General features: G+C 40.1%; 1 protein-coding gene across 22 annotated transcripts in view; it reads right to left on the minus strand.

The window, feature by feature from the left end:
- Window positions 1-19,933, minus strand: part of Sh3kbp1 (SH3 domain-containing kinase-binding protein 1) — a 344,981-nt gene that overhangs the window by 144,399 nt on the left and 180,649 nt on the right. For 15 of the 22 annotated variants that reach the window (XM_087600881.1, XM_087600878.1, XM_087600872.1 and 12 more), the window contains one exon: window positions 9,775-9,980. In XM_087600881.1, coding sequence (XP_087457007.1) covers window positions 9,775-9,980 — 206 coding nt within the window. Of the gene's footprint in view, window positions 1-9,774; window positions 9,981-13,385; window positions 13,461-19,933 lie in introns of all 22 variants that reach the window. The other 7 variants (XM_087600876.1, XM_087600870.1, XM_087600874.1 and 4 more) reach the window with 1 other exon arrangement.

Consider the following 19,933-nt stretch of genomic DNA (forward strand, 5'->3'; position numbering starts at 1 on the left):
TAAGGGCACCTAAATCAAGTTAGGGCTTTAATTAATAATCACGTAGTGACATTGGCTCATGCATTGCAACAGATATAATATGAATAGAAGCTGTTAACAATAGTGAAAGCTCTAAATGGGGGGGTATGTAGAAATTTTGGTATTACTTTATACCACCTCTCTATAAACCTAAAATTATTCTACATGAAGAGCTAATTTAAAAACTAATTAGAAAAGCAACAAATTAAAAGATGAGCATTGTGGCATAAATCTGTAATTCCAGTACTTGAAAATGGAGGCAAGAAGCTGAGGAGTTCAAGGCTATCTACAGCTTTGTAGTGAGCTCAAGGTCATGCTGGGCTACATGAGACCCAGTCTCAAAGAATCTAAATAAATAAATACTAATTAGAACAGGTAGGTGTGCACAGCATCACACACCTATAGTCTCAGCATTTGGATGACGAACACAGTTCTTCATGCTGTGGTGACCCCCAACCCAAAATTTAATTTCATCGATACTTCATTACTATAATATTGCTAAGGTTTACAGGAGGATTATAGGAGTTCAGGGCTAGCCTAGATTCATAGTAAGTCTGAATCCAGCCTGGGCAACATGACAGCTTATTTCAAAACAACAACAAATTGGGAAGATGAATTTGTTGAAATGTATAGGTGTTATTTATACATATACACAATTACATATGTTCATACACAAATGCAAATGTATTTAAACCATACCCTCCTAACTTATTCCCCTCCACACATACCACTATGGCTAGTTCGTCTGTGAACAAAGACAATAGAATGCTGACTCTTGGCTGTTTGGTTCCCCAAACACAGAGAGCAATTTTCTTTGAAAGAAAATTTGGCTCATCTGTCAGTTGTGCTGCCAAGTAAGGCTATGGCAGCCTGGCTGAAAGTGTGTGCATGAGGTGGGCCCATCTGCCCCTTTCCAGGAGCTACTAGAAGCTCCTGGTGCCTGGCCAATTAGTCATCAACCACAGAGCCCTAGGCTGGCAACTCTCCCAGCTACTTCCTCTTCAATCTCTAGTCCACATTCTGAGGCACCTCCCTAGTTATCTCTCTAAAAGTACAAATCATGCTTCTGCATAGCTGAAGTCCTCCACCAACATGCCAGGCCACCCCGAGAAAGTGTAGCCTATAAGCAGACTGGCAAACTCCTGTGGAAACAGGCACCACTGTCTTCCAGTGACCAACCCTGAGCTCCAGCCTGCTCTACCTACTCGCCCCTTCAATGGAATCATGCTTTCTCCTGACCTCCCCCCCCCCCCCACACACACACACACTGCCCATCCCGTGATTCAACACTCTGCTCAGTCACTGACTTTCCTTGACAATATCTTTGGATCCTCTTCTTACTTTTCAGCATCACAGGAAATTCCCTTCTGCCTGATTCTCACAGATACTATGGACGCAACTCTGCTAGTCCTTGTCCCTGCCTTTTATGGATCTTTTTATATACAAGTTTGTCAGATCAAGGGAAAATCTACACAGGCATGTAATCCCAGAACTTGGAAGGTAGAAACGGGCATCAAGAGTTCATGACCATCCCCATCTACACAGTGGGTTAAAAATGAGCCCAGGGTCCATGATAGCCTATTTCAAACAAAACATAAATAAAAGGCTTTGGGACAATCCATGGAATCACATAAGAAACCTAGAGACAACAACTGAGCCCAAGTCTGACTTCATAAGAAGTGTTCAATTCCAATCACCTACATCGTATCTACCTGAGTCCTAATCAATAATCATTCAGGCAAACAAACAAGCAAAAATACTTTCCTAATGCTGTGACTCTTTAACACAGTTTGTCATGCTGTGGTGACCCCCTCCCCAACCATAAATTTAATTTCATCGATACTTCATTACTATAATATTGCTACTGTTTATGAATCATAATGTAAATATCTGATATACAGGATATGATATGTGAGGAATAGGAGCCACAGGTTGAGAACCACTGACCTGCACATACCACCCAGCCAATCCCTTTTGATGTGGATTGTCACCCATTCATCCAGTTATAGAGAAAGCTCAGGGTGCCACTGACAATCTGGACAAGAAATTTGATGACACTTTGGTAAATGAGTAAGTGAGGCAATTAATGAATGAGTGGGCAGGGGGTTTTCAGCTAGACCATAAGCGCAGCAGAAGCACGGTGAGCAGCTCTCCTTTGTCATTTTAATCCTGTGATTGGATTAAGACACAGTCCTCACATACCTAGTCCCCAAACCTGTATTGAAGACCAACAATACATAGTAGTTTTAACAATTTTTTTCAAGGAACTGTAAATATAGTGGTGACTAACGCAGACAAGGTCCCAAATTGTGGCATTTACTTTCTAGTGGCTGACATTTAAGACTTGGTAATATGAAACAGTTGCCACAAACATAGCAAAATTTCAGTCTACTTCTTGGAGTCTCAAATCTCCCATAATCAAAAGTTTTTTTTAAAAATCAGACTGGAGAGTTGGCTCTGTTGGTAAAGTGTTTGCTGTGCAAACATGAGGAATTCTACTCACAGGCACAGCAGGATGAACCTATAGTTTTGGTGGTGGGGAGATACAGGCAGTTAGAGCTCTAGAACTCATTGGCCAGCCAGTCTAGTCAAACAGATAAGCTTCAGGTTTAGTGTGAGATGCTGTCCCAACAACTGAGGTGGAAGTCAGGCAAGGACGCACTTGCCTTTAATCCTAGCACATGGGAAGTAGAGGCAAGCAGATCTGTGAGTTAGGAGCTAGCCTGGTCTACAGAGTGAGTTCCAAACCAGAGCTACACAGTGAGACTCTGCTTTAAAATAAAATAGAATGACTGAGGAAGATTTATATACTACATGAAATCTCTCCCCCCCCCCTCTCTCTCTCCTCCTCCCTCCCTCCCTCCTTCCCTCCCTCCCTCCCTCTCAGCAATGGTCCTAGAAAAGGAAAGGTATCAATTCCTTTCTAGTAAAAATAACCTTAACTATGATAAGTACTTTTCTAATCATTGTACATATTTAATCCTTACACCACCACCCCTAATTGACAGGTCATCTTGTTATTCTACTTTTAAAGATGAGGAACATAAAGCATTGAGTCACTAACTTGCCTTCTAAGAAATCCAAGTTGGGATTTAAACCTATCCTATCTGATCTGACTTTTTAATAACTATTGGTACTCCTAAAACCACAGCGTGTGTGTGTGTGTGTGTGTGTGTGTGTGTGTGTGTGTGTTAAGAAGGGACTTGACAGAGACTCCAGCTGATGCCAAACTCATTATGTAGCAGAAGGTGATCTTGAACTGCTTACCCTACAGCCTCCACCTCCAAGTACTTGGATTACAACCCTACAGGAACACACCTGGTTTATGCAGTGCTGAGGATCAAAGCCTAGGCTTTCTGCATGCAGGGCAAGCACTCTACCAACTGAAGTCAATCCCCAGTCTGTAGAAATACAATAGTAAGAGCTTCTGAGGCTGTAAATCTTGGTAATGATCTGACTCCAGTTAAATATTTCTTGGAAAATACATTAGGCTGAGTATTTCACAAAGTACACGTCAAGCATACATAATGTTCTTCCAGAGGACCAGAGTTTTATGCCTAGCTACTACATCAGGCACCTTACAACCACGTGTCACTCCAGCTCCAGAGGATCTGATGTGCTTTTCTGACTCCCAAGAGCAACTGCACTCACACGGCTTACATGTATGTACAAACACACGTGCACGCACACACACTTTAAAATAATAGTAATCTTTAAAAACCTGTAACATTGTTAACTATTCCCTACCAACCCTCCCTCTCCTTTTCCTAGACGAGGAAACAATGGGAATAAATAAACTGAAGTCTAAAAATCCATATGCTTCCTTTAACCAGTAAGCATCATAATACTATCTGCTCATTGAAAACCACAAAGTTTGCAATCACTCTAAAGTTGTCATATAATCTTATCTTTCCATCCGACTGAGGAATATTCAATAATCTGAGTCTTAGATGAGTTTTTAAAAATCTTACCCAGTTGTATTTTATTAGTCAAAGAATATATTAGCTTCTGGGGCTCACCAGAGCTTATTTCTCTTCAAAGGTTTGGAGATTATGATTGTTTGGATGAAAACAGGGCTTATAGACTCATATATTTGAATACTTAGTCCCCAGTTGGGACAACTATTTGGAAAGGATTAGGAGGCGTGGCATTATTGGAAGAGTATGTCACTGGGGATGGTTTCAAACACCCACACCAGTTCCAGTTAGCTTTCTCTGCCTCCTGCTTGAGGCTTAAAATGTAAACTCTCAGCTAATAGCAGCACCATGCCTGTCTGACTGCTGTCATGTTCCCCAAAATGATGGTTATGGATTTCCCCTCTAAACTTTAAGCCCTAAATAAACTCTCCTATAAGTTGATTTGGTTGTGGTATCTTGTCACAGCAATAGAAAAGTAACTAACAGGCATTTTCTTATTTTAAACATTTTAATCAAGAGAGAGAGGGAGGAAGGGAAGGAGGGATGGAAAGAGAGAGAATAGTATATAAACAAGTATCATAATGCATTGTATAGAGGTCAGGGGACAGGTTGCAGGAAGGTTTTCTCTTTTCACCTTGGGGGTCCTGGGGACCAAACTTAGGTCACAAATCTTGATGGCAGGTACTCTTACCTACTGAACAATCTTTTTGGCCCTACATCTCTTATTTACAATAGAGATCATTACTTTCTTTGTTTGCTCGAGATATAGTCTTGCTATGTGGCACTAAATTGTACTGGAAATTATATAGACCAGGCTGGCCTTGAATTTGCAGTGGTAACCTACCTCAGTGTCTAGTGTCCTGGGAATACAGGCAGGTCACACAATATCCAGCTAAGACTCACTAGATACTTATCTGGTTAAATTCTTCTATAAAGTTTAATGAATTTTTATTAGAATGGATAAAGAGACTATCAGAGATATGAATGAAAATATTAAAATTCTCTTAACTGCAATTTGGCTGATTGAAACAATTGATTTGCAATTTCCATTTGCATACAATTTAAATTTTAATCCTCTACCATAGACAAATGTTTCAATGTTGATACCATATAGGCATTAATTTGAGTGACTGTAATTCTATAAATAAAATGAAAGTTGATAGGAGTTAAAAAAAAAGACTGCGCAAATAAAAACTAGTAGAAAATTAAAAACAATGACAAAATCCTTTCAAGAAAGAGATGTCAGAAGTCACTAATAGAAATTAACCATGAAAGCATAGGAAAAAAAATTCTTGAAAGGTTTTTCTGTAAGAAACATTATATTCTACCAACCTCTGAAACCACAATACATCAAGATACCTTTTCCAACCAGTCTAAAAACATCGGCTCCCAGATGATTAGAGGAGCCAAGACTAGTTGTGACTTTAGAGTCCAAACATGGAATAAGTTGGTACAAAAAGGCAATCACTATTCTGAATAGAAAGCTGTACTAAGTTAGGTCCTGGGCCTCACCCAAATATCTGCAATTTACCGTCAAGTGTATCACACTGGCCACTCCCTTACCTAAGTGTTTGATGTAGTAATCATCTGAGTGACTCACCAACGAGTGCTCTAAACTACTGAGCGGTCTCTCCAGGTCCTTCAGACTTATTAACACTTCTATCCGAGCTTAATTTCAATGGAAACAGTTCCTCCAAAGTTTCCTTTCCTGTCCTCTCTATTAAATGGAATTTGGAAGGTACACAAAAAATAGAGCATATATCAAACTCCCGTGTATGTGTCACTTGCTTTCAATTATTATCAACTCATGAGCTTGATCGTATATGCCTGTATTCACAGCATTTGATAGGCAGAGGCTAGAGGACCAGAAGTTCAAGGTCATCTTTGGCTACAGAAAAGTTTGGATTCAGCCTTATATACCTGAGACCCTGTTTCACAAAACACACAGAAATATCAATTCATCACCAGTCTTGTCTTCTCTACATCATTTCATCTGTAAATATTTCACCTAACAGGTACTTTAAACAAATTGTTCACAGGTATATCTATTCCTTAGTATTATATAAGGTCCCTCCTTATGTCTTAATAAGAGAAGCAAGAATAACAATATGCACTGGTGTTTGTTTGGCTGGTGGGTTGGTTGTTTTGAGAAACTAGCTAAGTATATCAGGCTGGCCTTGAATTTTTCAATTATTCTGCCTCAGTCTCCCAAGGGACATGATTAAGGTGCATAGCACCAAGCCTGGCTTCACTATTTCTTTGTTTCAGGCTTGGTAAAGGGATCTTCCCCTGACATGTAGTCGAATCATGAACTTTAAGTGTCACACATTAAACAGATGTATAGGCGCTAAGGAGATGGCTCGGTTGGTAAAATGTCTGCCATGCAAGCAGGAGGACCTTAAAATTCAGACATGGTAGAAAAGCTCTGTAACCCCAGCGCTGGGAAGCAGAGACAAATACAAGGAGTTTACTGGATAATCAACCTGACCAACAAGTGAGCTTCAGCTTTGGTGAGGAAGCCCTGTGGAAAAATATAGTGTAAAGAGAACAAGAGAGACGCCCAGTGTTGACTTCTAGCCTTCAAGTGTACACACCCCCATATCCATACCAACACATGCAGAGAGAGACAGAGACAGAGAGACAGAGAGACAGAGAGACAGAGAGACTTGTCCACTGATCCAGAGAATTGGGTCTTAATACTTTACAAAGTTGAATGGAAATTATAAGTATGGTTCTTGAAGTTATCAAAGATAATTGTGTTCCTTTTTTCCAAATACGAATGATCAAGTCAGCCACGTCAGAAGATAAACTGCCCCACCCTAAGTGGAGGACAACATTTGGCTTCACATACCAAATTCTGTCATGCAGGATCCAATTTGTGCTTCTGCAAAATGAATGCAACAAGCCCAATTTTAAAAGGAAACTTTCTTCTTTTAACATAAATATTGAATAAAAACTATCTCAAAAGTGAAAGGAACCAGATTGTATACTAATAAAACACTATCACACTCATCAGCTCTCAAGTCAGATCATGTAATTACACAATGGCTCCGTGAATCTATGCGAGTATCCATTGCATCAACAACAGGGAGTAGAAATCATATTAAATCGTTTCAGATGTTAAAAATGTTGCCTGCAGCCAGTCAAACATACTGGGAAGTTTATGTTTGCTCCCACAGCTTCGTACTGCGTTAAGGAACTTCTAGCACATGGTTTCACTCTGCAAGGAATCAGAAATCAGAACACACACACATATACCCACATACATAACATGCATACCTTCAGAGTTCATAACTCTGGTAAAGTTATTATTTCATGTCACTACTACCAATGCACCAACTGCATTTCACAAAGAAACATTTAAGCACACAACTGGCTGGTTTTCAATTATGTGCCTGCTCTAACTGTTCCACCCGGCTCCCTTATTCTACATCTGTCTGCAATCTCCAAAGTACATGCTAATACATTTTGAAATATTACACCTTCCACAAATACTTATGCTTCATATACAAAGAGTGGAACAGGGAGTAGAAGAAACAAGGGGTCCCTATAGGGAGATACAGACAGGCAGATGCTAGACATAGTTAGGCAGAGGTGATGGTGTTTCCAGATCGATTAGTCAGACACAACCTCCAGGAGAAAAGGGGAAAGATAGCAATATCTTCATCTGAGATGGGAAAATTTGTGGGAGGAGAAGTTGTTGGGGTTTGGATAAAATGACATGAACTAGAATCTCTAGGTAGAAATGACAGGCATCCCATTTTTGGAAGAAATGTGCTCCAACATAAACTTGGGAGTAGCTGGCGTGAAGACACACATACCTATAGTCTTAGCACTGGTGGGGCTGGGGAAGTTGCTTGAGCTCAGGAGTTCAAAGGTCATTCAGTGAGACCTCACCTCAAGGCTGGGGAAATATCTCGGTAGTTAACACCAGCCACATAAGCAAGAGGATTGGAGTTCAGATCCCCAGGACCCTTGTAAAAATTACCTGGGTATGGTCACTCTTCTGAAATTACAGCTTCAAAGTCCAGAGTTAGGCTCTGTAAAGCATGCTGGCTATTAAGATTTGCTGTATCTCTAAGCTCTGAGTTTGATTAATAAGCCCTGACTCAATGAATATAGTGGAGAGAAAAGAGATTCCTGATATCACTATCAGGCCCCTTCACATGTACACATGTGAACATACATATAGGCATACTTACACACACAAGTAAAAACATACAGAAAGAACAATGATCATGTTTGAGACTGATATCATAACTCAATACATTATTGTCAGCTCAAACAAATATTATTAATCATAATAATAAATCACACATATACACATCATGCCCCCTTGATTGAGTCAATGCTTGTATTCTTTTCAAATACTTGAATAAAGTGGAGAAAGAACTCCATCCATCATTCCTTCTCAAGATGGGTACTCACTTTTTTGTGTGGCTACTTCACAGAATCTGAATATGGCCATGGGAAACAAAACTGTCAAGTTCAGACACTAACGACGTAGTTTTCGGATCATAGGCAACGTCACATATCAATAATTGAAAAAGAAAAAAAACTTGTTTAAGGACACTTCAACAAAGTTAGAGTTTACGTGAGGCATGCTCAAATTTCCTCCTATGTGCCTTTTCTCTAAGGGACTAAATGTCCGAAATGCCCCACACCATAAAAGCTGTTTCCAATGCTTGGTAGCACTGGGGAAGGTTGCTTGGGGCCGGGTGGATAGTGCAGGTTCTACAGCTGCAGATTCTGATGCAATCTTTAAATGTTGACCTCACTGAGTAATGAAAACCACAAGACAATGATAGACGTGAATTAGAAATGTTGCCAGTGTCCTATCCCAAACCTGCTGGCACCAGCATCAAAACAAAACTCTTAAACACTAAATCAAATTAACAAACATTTCTGAAACACAGCATGAATATAGCTTATTATAATTTGGAAAATTCCACAGTATTTATCAACTCCTAAGGAAGGCTATGATGCTCAGAAGTGTACCACAGTAGACGTCAGCAGTAGCCACAGAGCTATGGCTCTGGGTGTGTTGCCATAGCAACAGCATACTCAGCAGCAACATGCTATCTGCTTCTCACCAGCCCAGAACCAGAAGCAGAAGAAAACAGCTAGCTTCCTGATGGGAGCAACCCAGGGAGTCAGAACACAAACTGTCTCTATCATTTGCTCACATGCACACAGGAGACTTCCTCTCAACGGTCTGAAATTCTCTCTACCTAACTCTTAGGGAAAAAATCCACACAAATGCTTTTCTCCACTATATAAACGCAACACAACCAACACACATGAAAACAAAGCATTAGAGAGAGGTTTTGGAGGAGGGTATCTGAAGGCTTTCAGGGTCATATATTTAGCTGGAAGGGAGATGGAGAAGTGCTGAACCATTTGAAAAGTCATCCCAGAAAACTTTCTTTAAAGGGGATTTATATAGATGAAGTTCTATGTGTTAGACCTGATCCCCAGAGTAGCACCATCAGGAGGTTGTAGAATCTTTGAGACATGAGACCTGGTGGGAGATCCTTAGGTCATTGACCTTAAAAGAGATTATAAGATTCTAACTCTCTCCCACTCTCTGCTATCCAGGTCATGAGGTAAGCCATTTTGTCCTACCAAGTTTATTATGTTAAGCCATATTTTGCTATAGTCTTGGAAAGCTGACCCACACAAGAGAATGGTAAGAAATCAGCAGCAGGGAGAGCATTCCTACAGAGAAGGGGAACTTAAGTGTTGGGAGCGGTGGCAGAATGGCACGGATCAGAGGCACCAGAAACCTCTGAGGTCGAAGCTCCATTGCAATGAAATCAGAAAGAAATGTCAAGCGTACCTTTTCTACAGGCAGGAAGTCATTTTCCACTTCAATCGACCTTGGTCTTAGTTTAATTGGCTTGTCTTTGAAAATATCTCCAAACCCCACTCCTTTAACTTTCTTGGGCTGGATAGCTGCAGTTGCCACCGTCCCATTGGCGCCTTCAGACTTGGTACTGCTTGAGTCGCCTCCATCACTCTCGGAGCCTGTGGTTTCTCTTAAGCCTGTTAACAGTGGGAATGGGGAGAGAGAGCTCAGAAATCAGCCAGAGGCCACAATAAAGAACTTCACAGCTGGCCAGAAGCCATTTCTCACAGTGTGCCTGGGCTTCTGCACTGTTGAGTGTGCTGACTCAGGCTGTCTCTGAGTTCTGTTTGGTCTTCCTACCCCAGATTTTCATTTTAAGCAGTGAATCAAAATAGCTTTTCAGAAACTCTACTTTCTTTGCATATGTGACATTTCACATGCTTAAGCCAAAGCCTACTTCAATCCAAAATTTTTCCATGGCTTGTGTAATACCAACCCTCCCTACCCATAGCTGATCTTCCCACTCAGTCACTACCAATACTGTACCTCGAAACTCTCTGATTCATGTCGATTAGAAATTAGCAATGGAGGTATCATTTTCTAAAGGGGAACTGTAAAGCTACGAGTGATTTCAACAAATTAGCAATTAAATCACACAATATCATGACTGCCAATGACTTAAATCTCTTTGGATGGCTTCACAGGGAATAAATGCATGCAGGCATGTTCCTCTAAGGAAGCATTAAACCAAATTTGACATTAAGACAGCATTTGCTAGCAAGATGGCGGTGCTTGTTAATGATAGGGAGAAAAAACTGCCTTCCCAGAGGCCAGAATCCCAACTCCTGGGTTCTCCCTTCTTTCCAAAGCGGAATCTGTTTCCAAAGAAAACACTGAGAACATGACACCCTCCTTTGAACCTCTTGTGCTGTGTGTTGGAAGGTATAAATAAAAGAGTTATCAGCAAGACAGCATCAACATTTACCTCCCCAGATGCTTTGTCCCTAGGCTCTGCCCACACTCATGGTTTTAAAACAGAGACCCTATTTGAGTCTAGTTAGTTTCCTTTGGTGTTAGGACATTAATTATAACAGCAAAGGGCAGGTTCAAATGATATTTTTGGAATAATAAGTTTTGTCATTAAACTGCATCTTGAAGGTTCTAGAAATGTAGGGTAGTTAGCTTTTTAAGTATTCAGTCTGTATTTCCTGATCATACAATGTCTTTAAGGTGAAAGAATGCCACCGAATTTCTTCTGCTAGTGGCCAATTGTACATTGGCTTCCTGTGACCACCTAGTCCATACGAACAATACCCCAAATAATTGTTCAAGCACAGTACCAGAAAATGTTGAAGCTATTTAAGCGAAGAAGTGCCAGAGTGGGAAGAAACCTAAATGCAAACTGGTAAAATCTAGAAAGATTGTTATAGATTGCTAACAACTTTCAGATTCAAACCTTAGAACAATGGTTTCCTTTGTTGCTGCCATTTTCTATAGAGCAGGATTTCTAAGCCAAAAGGGTGGGGAAGGAATAAGGTTGCTGGTACACATTTTAATTAACTAAAGCATGGCATTTGTGAGCAGAAACACAGGACAGAAGAAGGAGGGGGCCAGCTGCACATTATAGGACTGGATTGGAGTGTGCAAACATGGTGAACCCCCTGGATTAGCTATCCATTTGTGTGTTTATCTCCTCATTGTTTCTGGGAATACTCATGCTGGAGATATAATTTTGGAGTCTAAATATTGTGTCATTTCCCCTTTAACATGTTCTTATTTTGCTGTATTGATTCTTTCTATGTGATAAATGGCTTGCATATTCTTTTCGTGTTTGGAAAGAACCATTGAGGGTGAAATAAAGAAATAGTAGGAAGAAACCATATCACCCACCTCCCATCACCACCACCACCACCACCACCACCACCACCACCACCACCACCACCACCACCACCACCCCACCGTTACCACCAGAAGGCAACAGGATGAAAGGATTAGAGTGTGTCTGTTTTGGTTCTTCAGAAAGAAGTCAGGGGGGCTCTTCTGTGGTTCACCATTAGCTACAGCCATAATCTGGTCTCCCTGCCATTCTAATTTCACCAAGTTTCCACTTGTAGAGATTCGCTGCCTTCAGGCTCGTTGTAATAAGAATGCATTAGTCCTTGTAAGAAATAATCTATTACACAGAGAATGGACGCACAGTCACTCAGCCACACAAGCATGACCTGGGAAGGAAACACACGGCAGATTTTTTTTCCCCCAGAAATTCTGGCATCCTGACTCCTTCATTTTTAAGAATATAAATTACAAAGCTAAATATTTGCATTGATGGAATAACTCAAAAATCTAGTTCTTTCCCTTTGGAAGGGAAAAAAGTGATTTAATTTTCATGTGTGTTGGGTAGACTTTTAGCTACTTGTGCCTAATATGTATATCTTCCTATAAAATATCCCCATGTCATCATTCAGAATGTTAGGTGGCATGCTCAGGCACTTCAACCTACCAAGTGGAATGGAGGCTGGGGCCAGTTTAATGAAGGGCACATCACTGGTCTCTGATGAGATAGTGCAAAAACGCATAAGGGTTTGGAAATGACTTTTGCATTTCGGCATTATGCACTGATGTAACTTCCAGACCCATGGACAGGGCAGGGCATGGAGGTGAACAAGGTCAGATCTCCCCACTGAGTACAAGAAACACACTGCATGCTAAGTCGTATGCAGGAAAACTGTGCATGTGTTCAGAGTAGAAAAGAAAGAAAAATATCTCCACTTCAAACATTTGAGGCCAATTCTAGTGCTCGTGTCTAAACCTCTTTTATCACATGCATGTGATAATTCATGGATATGTGTGTATATGTACCACAGTGGATGTTCTTCCCTCCAGATGAAGGCAGAATGAAGCCTTCCTAAACTTTGCTTCAGTCCTGTGGCTGTCCACTGTGGTGCGATTCACCCTAGCTTCAGCATTCATCAGTTCTTGACGGTTTCTAATGTAGTGCATATACATGTGTAGCGCTCCTGATGTAGCAAGAACGGCTCTAAGAGCACCATGAAACTAATTCATACATGTTGTTTCTTCAACTCTTGGCAGCCTAATTTTTACAACACAAAAGGCTACAATGGGCCCTGCCAAAAGAAGTCTGCCGTGTGGTGATTAGCTGGATGAGCAAAGCAAAACACTGTATCTGGCATGGACTTCCATGCCAAAATCTTCTTTCTTTGAGCCACGCAAATGACAAATGACCCACTTGGAAAAAGCAGTAACCAGGAGACGTTGATAACTCCACCAGAAGCCATCTCCCACTGCCATGACAAAGGCTACTGCTTCCTTCTCTGCATACATGGTTCATGCACACATGTCATGCATGAGAGAGGCAGAAAGCGAACAAGAAAGCGCCAGGAGTTGGTGGTGAGAGTGCTCTTGTAGCACACACCAAGGAAATGACACTTATTGTTGGCAAATAAGCCCATGTCCTTGGTTCAGAAATTCACACAGACACTTGGCATAAGCACGGGCAGCTCAGGGAAAGCGCAGCTGCATCAAAACCCACAGGTGTCCAGATCTTAGCTTTATGATTGCCTCCTGCAGTTAAGGTCACTCACTGTAATAGCGTCTGTGGCCCTCCGTCTTTCCCGGTGCAGCTCGGTACAGAATTGTCCCTTCAAAGGTAGTCTTTCCTGACAGTGAATGAGAGAAGAGAAGGGGAGAGAAAAACAAGAGAGGGGACAGAGGGGAGCAAATGATGGCAAAAGAAGGAAGAGGAAGAGTCTTTAACTGAACTTGCCTTCAATGACGCCGTTGCAAGAGCTTCATCCATGCAATTAATTAAAGACCATTAGGTAGAGTTTAAGAATATTACAGAATGAGCCCAAAGTCCCCATGTGACCATAATGGCAAGAAATACCCAGATTTGTTGCTTGCTTCTCAAATGACTGATGTGATTTTTATGCCCAGTTAAAAATCTGGAAGCCATTTTACATTTTAACTTAAGCGTAGGAAAACCTCAATTAATAAGAAAGAACCCAATTCATAGGATTATTCTATTAACTCAAGCACAGTCTTCTCTTCGGAGAGTGTGGCCTACACATAAAATAGATCTGGCCCTTCTGCCTCTGTCATTTATTCCTAGAGCCACACAAAGTAAATGCTGATGTTCAAGCCCCAGCATTCTAAACATGGCAAGGAATCCTAAGAACATTTACTGGGCTTGGGTGTGGCTCAGTAGTACATTACTTGCTAAGTATTCACAAGGCCCTAGGTTTGATCCCAGCACCACAACATGAATAAATAGATTTGTCAAGGCACGATAATAATGAACTACAGGGAATATTTCAGTAATGAGATTTGAAACCAATACTAACATGAGGGGATACTTTGGGTTAGCACCAAGGAGATACATACATATATATATATATATATATATATATATAATCAACTTGTTCTTGAAACATCTTAATTGAGGTTTTGCTGTGTCACTAATGAGTCTGTTCTTAAGCATTGAGGACAGGGGACTCATCCAGCTTCAAATATCATATTTTGATACAATATTATACATAGGACTGAACATGTAGCTAAAGCCCAAAGAACACAAATGGACATATTGCTCCAGTTCAAGTATACACATACCCGCCCACCTTCCCAAAACATATCCATGCGCGCGCATGTGCGCACGCGTGCGCACACACACACACACACACACACACACACACACCACAGACAATATCACAAGATGGTAAAAATGATTTGAAAACTCATCTCAATTAGTAAATGTATTATTAAAAGAAATAAGTTCTGTTATAGCTCATGAGTTAAATATTCAAACAAGGGCCCTAGTAAATTGAAAGGTACAATTGAACTAGGTTTAGAAACAGGGAAGGTACCTGAAGGAGGAAAGAGCAACTCCTCTAACTCCTTAGAAACTCTCCACTGTCACAAAGGAAGCCCAACAGGGTCACTGTCTAGGCCTTGTCAATTCCAATTCATGACACCAAATAAGAATGATGAGATCATTGTAAATGGATGAGGTATTGTCATTCCCTTGTGTAACAGGAATGGTAATACGCCCTGATTTGGAAATCGGTCATTGTGGGCTTAGGTGCTACAGTCATTAGAACAACAATAAGAAAAAGTGTCAGGCATTCAAGTCACTACTTCTGTGTAGGCTCAAGTGTATGTATAAGCAACCTCAGCCACTCAGGAAGCTGAGGCAGGAGGGTCCTAGAAACCAGCTTGGACAACATATTGAGTCCCAGGTCTTGGGATACAATGAAATACCACATTTCAAGAAAAAAACTTGCTGTCTATACAAGAACAACCTAGAGAAGCAACAGAGTTTTGCAAACCTGCTTCTTAAGACTCTCTGCTCTCCATGCCAAGATCTGAGCCAGCAAACAGCTAGTTTTTATTTGAGCATATTTTTACTCCAAGGATGGCACCCTTACTCCTAAAGCACAGCTGCTGGTGTGAGAATAGGCCCACTACAAATGAATAAGCAGCAGTTTTCTCAGTGTCAGCAAAATGGAGATAGAAAAGAAAAAAGTCAATATTCCAGTGGTGTTCCTGCTTTCATGTGCTCTGCCCCAGAGGCGAGTCTGAATATCCCAGTGGGAGACAGATCACTGTTCAGATATCTGCATTGTCTCCCAAGCCTATCTGTAAGGTCTCCCCTGCCCACTGGCAACAAGACAGTCAGAGAGGTAGCCTGGGATAAGGCTGGGCAAAGCCTCACAGGCACGTCACCTGAGTGAGGAGCGAGAGACAGGCAATGAGTATGTGTAGTGTTTACCTCGTTGTGAGTGAATATTGTGCGATGGCCATTAAATATTAGTTCTTGGAGGCAGCAGCATGATAGAGGGGACAGGTTTTTTTGTCTTTTTCTTTTTTGTCTTTTTTTTTTTCTGGAGCTGGGGACCGAACCCAGGGCCTTGCGCTTGCTAAGCAAGCGCTCTACCACTGAGTTAAATCCCCAACCCCACAATTTTTTTGTCTTTTTCTTTTTTTCTGGAGATGGGACAGGTTTTTAAGTTTAGACGTAAAAGCATATGCTTATGTTAGCTTCTGACTTTGCCTGAAATTCTGCTTTTTCTATGGGGTTAACTGCCCTTCATTGCTAATTGAACACAAAGAACCAATGCCACTAAAAACAGAAAACTAAAGAAGAATACTAAATGTACTAAATACGTAAGAATACTAAAAAAACACACTGAAACAGAAAGAGGTCTAGTGATACTGTAGAAAAGAGTGTTTCAAGATATGTTGGTATCATGGAAGTGTTTTGCCAACCTTTCTAAGATGCCCTCTTATATTTGTCTTAGCTTGACATGTCACCAAAGTACCACAGTCTAAACCTTTTAAGTAGGAAATTGAGAAAATAAGAGCATCAATTCAAATAGAAAATTGTAGTTACATACAAAAATACAACCTTCTCTCGCTCAGACGATTATGAAAACTAATTGAAGCTATTCTTGTAGCTATAGGGCTGTCTTTGAGTCAGGGTCTCATCTATCTTGCTCTGGCCTTAGACTATCTAATATGCCTGAGGATGGCCTTGAATTTCTGATATTTCTGTATTCATCCCCACAACACTGGGAGTAGAGTATCGTGCCAACATAACTAACTTATTCAGTGTTGGGGGTCAAATCCAGGACTTCATGTGTGCTTAGCAAGCATTCTAAAAGAACTCAGTTACATCTCCAGTCCAAGGATTTTAAAAAGCAATAATTATACTTTTACAACCCTTATTTGAAATTTAGCAGTATCAAAAATGTTAAAAATTTATACATATTTTATATATACTGAACACATACTGAAATGGGACCATAGTCAGATACAAAATTTGTCATCGCTAAGTCCAAATAAATTCTACAGGGTCAGGATAATGTGTGATGAAAACATTTGCTGATTAGCTCCATTTCACATTATTTAGTCAATGGGAATATATGTATAATTATATGTGAAAAGACAATTAATCAACATCTATGATTGTGGTAAGAATAAACCCAACTTTAGTCAGACTTGAAATTCGCCAGATGTTCCATGAGAAGCTGATCTGTTTGTATAATGGTGGTGCCACAATGTGTGTAGAAAGCTGGCATGCCATTTTGGTCTCCTAATGCCTAAGTCAGGGCACAGCTGAAATGTCATTACAACCAAGCATTCGTGTTGTTGTCTGACAGCAGGCTGAATGACAGGAAAATTTCTGCTCACCCATAGTATCATAAGACTGTCTATGCTGTTGATGCAAACATTTCTGTGCTCTGTTTTTGAACATGTGATTTTATTAAATGCCTTTTTGTGTGTATTTATTGTGATACGTGGAAGCCCATTTCATGCTTTAAAAAAAAGTCTTGTTTGGTACCAATCTGTAAGCCCTGTCTGACTAATAATGACAGCTACGTTTAAAAGGAAAGACAGTCAGACATGATGAGTTTCAAGGTGGTACATCTAGTACGACCTAAAAAGACACACACACACACACACACACACACACACCCCTTAATCTATTCACATCCCAAGATCTAATTAACAACTTACAGAAAGGGAGATTAAATGACACAACAGTGATGAAACTGTCACAAACCAGACAACGGGGAACTACTAGAAAAGAAACTTAGCTTGCTTAGCAAATAGACTGCACAGAAGAAGGACCTATGAAGGAGGATAAAGTCAGAGAAATTTGAAACATGTCAACTCATCACTGTGTGTGTAGTTTATTAGAGGAAAGTGAACACTGGGCGCATGTTTAATTATTTAAGGAATCACTGTACATTTTGTGTGCATCTGGTAATGGTACTTTAAGAAACCCTTTTATTAACACATATTGAAATATTTATCAGCGGATTATATAATACCTAGGATTGTCTTTAAGAATGTGTAGAGCCATACCATTAATAAATTAGCCACAATCTGAGAATGGGTACATGTGGATTCATTAAAATATTCTTTTACTGATATTTAAATCATCCATAACTAAGGACTTATCAAAATCTTTTTGAAAATTAAATATAAGGTGCTCCAAGGATGGAAAAAATGTTTTTAAATTTAAATATGCAGAAAGTTTTTGCTACCACTTAGCTGTGGACAAACCCATATGATTGTTAAATCTCTCTCCGTGACAGAGCGCATTGACTTGAAGAAGGACCTACGAATCAACTGTCATCTGTAAAAGTGCAAGAAAATCAAGTTCTATCAATTTTTACCTGTCATTCAAGATAAAAATGTTTCCTTGGAGTAATAATGAGCTCATGAAGAATTTATTAAACACCTACTATGTGATACGTAGTCAATGGAACACTTGTTTCTAAGTACACCACCAATGCTTCCTCTATCAGAGGCATCTATTAATATACAAATGTTATAGCTTCAAGTATTATTTGCAAAGTATACATGTAAGAATGCATGCATTTAAAGGGAGGGGTGTTTTTGTCTATGCGTGAAGCAAAGATGTATAGGAATTCATTGGACACGATGCTCTCTCCATAATTAGGTTACAAATTTTAGCTCTAGTCACAAAGAAAACCCTCACCCTAATGTCTGGTAGCACTTAAAAGGATATTTATATGATAACACTGGAATCTCTAATAATTACCAATATGGTAGAAAGATTAGGATTTAACTCGGTTCCAAAGTCATGTATTAATTAAGCAATCATTATGGAAATTTTACAAAGAGTATAAAGTGGGCTGGTCAAGCTAAGACGCTGATTAAGTACACTTTGGCTCATACAGAGAAGAAGCTAGAAGCTGTCTACACACCAACCATACTTAGCATCTTTCAACTGTAGGACAGACACACATATGCGTTTACTGTAATTATAGGAGCTGTAATCACTGGGGAAACGTGGATGAAGGTACACATGGATCTTCCCTATATAGTTCATGTTTATCTTTACAACTTCCTATGAAATCTTAATTACTTCAAAACAAAAAAAGGTTTTTTTGTTCCAAAAAAGTAAAACATATCCAAAGTCCTAACACTATCCTCTGGTGAAAAGTACAATCAGATCATTCTAAAATCAAAGGTCCAACTTGGATGCATGCCATCAGACTCATAATCTCTGAAGCAGTGCACTCTGCTTACATACATTTTAGGATAATCCTACTGATGAAGCAAATCACCAGTGTAGACAGGTACTGAAAACACTACCATGACACTAAAAGATGCTACTTCTCTCTTCCAGGGCATGGTTTCAATTCATAAAGCAAAAAAGATGCTATTCTCACAGCTACTCTCCTACGAAGCACTTTTGACTACTACTCCCCCACATCACCAGGGGACTGGACTCTCAAATGCCAGCTCCTGGGGAAATTCCCTGAGCTTCTGAGGCTATGTATGCCTCCTTCCTGCAAGGTGAGTTGACTGCAGGCAAGGTCCCTATCTGCACTTCATTTGTCTCTGACTCTTCAGGGCACCAGGGAACATCTTAGTAACTACAGGAGCTCAACAGAGGTTTAATTAATGACGACTAGACGAAGGAAATAAAAGAGAAGACAAAGGGAATGGACAAATACAAGCAAGCAGAGCCGGCCATATTAGGCCCTGCTTTTCTTAACTGTACACTTAGGAAGATTACAGCAAACACTGTTTTGTCTGTTTTGTGTTTATCAGAAACACTCATCCTTGTTAGAAAAACATACTTCTCCAGAGACCTCAAACTCTCTCAGCAATGGACAGCTGGATTCCACACAGCTACAGAAACTAATAGGCAGTTCTTGTTCTGAAAACAGATGCCTAGTAAATGAGTTGGTGCGAGGGGTAGATAAAAGACAGCCAGTGATTGAGAAGACCATCCCATGGTATAGTTTGTTTTGATAGTTCCCAAAACTATGGGATGTATTCTCCTGAAACTCTTTACTTCTGAGACTATATAGCTAAGATCAGGTAACCCCCAAGAGGTTAAGAGTTTCCCCAAGATGCAATCCCCAATCTCCCTCTCTGCATCAGTAAAGGAATTACAAAGTAATTTTAAAACACAGTGGCCATGGTAGCAAAGAGAAAACAAATGGCTAAGCATTATCAGGTCATGTCCCAAGTCTATCATACCAAGGAGAGCTACCATTTACTGAGGACCTTCCTACATGAGGTGGTTTATGTATGCTATTGCTGTTGGACCTTAGATTTTATTTCCTCATCAAAATAAAGTTATAATATC

The sequence above is a fragment of the Rattus norvegicus genome, chromosome X, assembly GCF_021556685.1.
Source record: "Rattus norvegicus strain SHRSP/BbbUtx chromosome X, alternate assembly SHRSP_T2T, whole genome shotgun sequence".
NCBI lineage: Eukaryota > Metazoa > Chordata > Mammalia > Rodentia > Muridae > Rattus > Rattus norvegicus.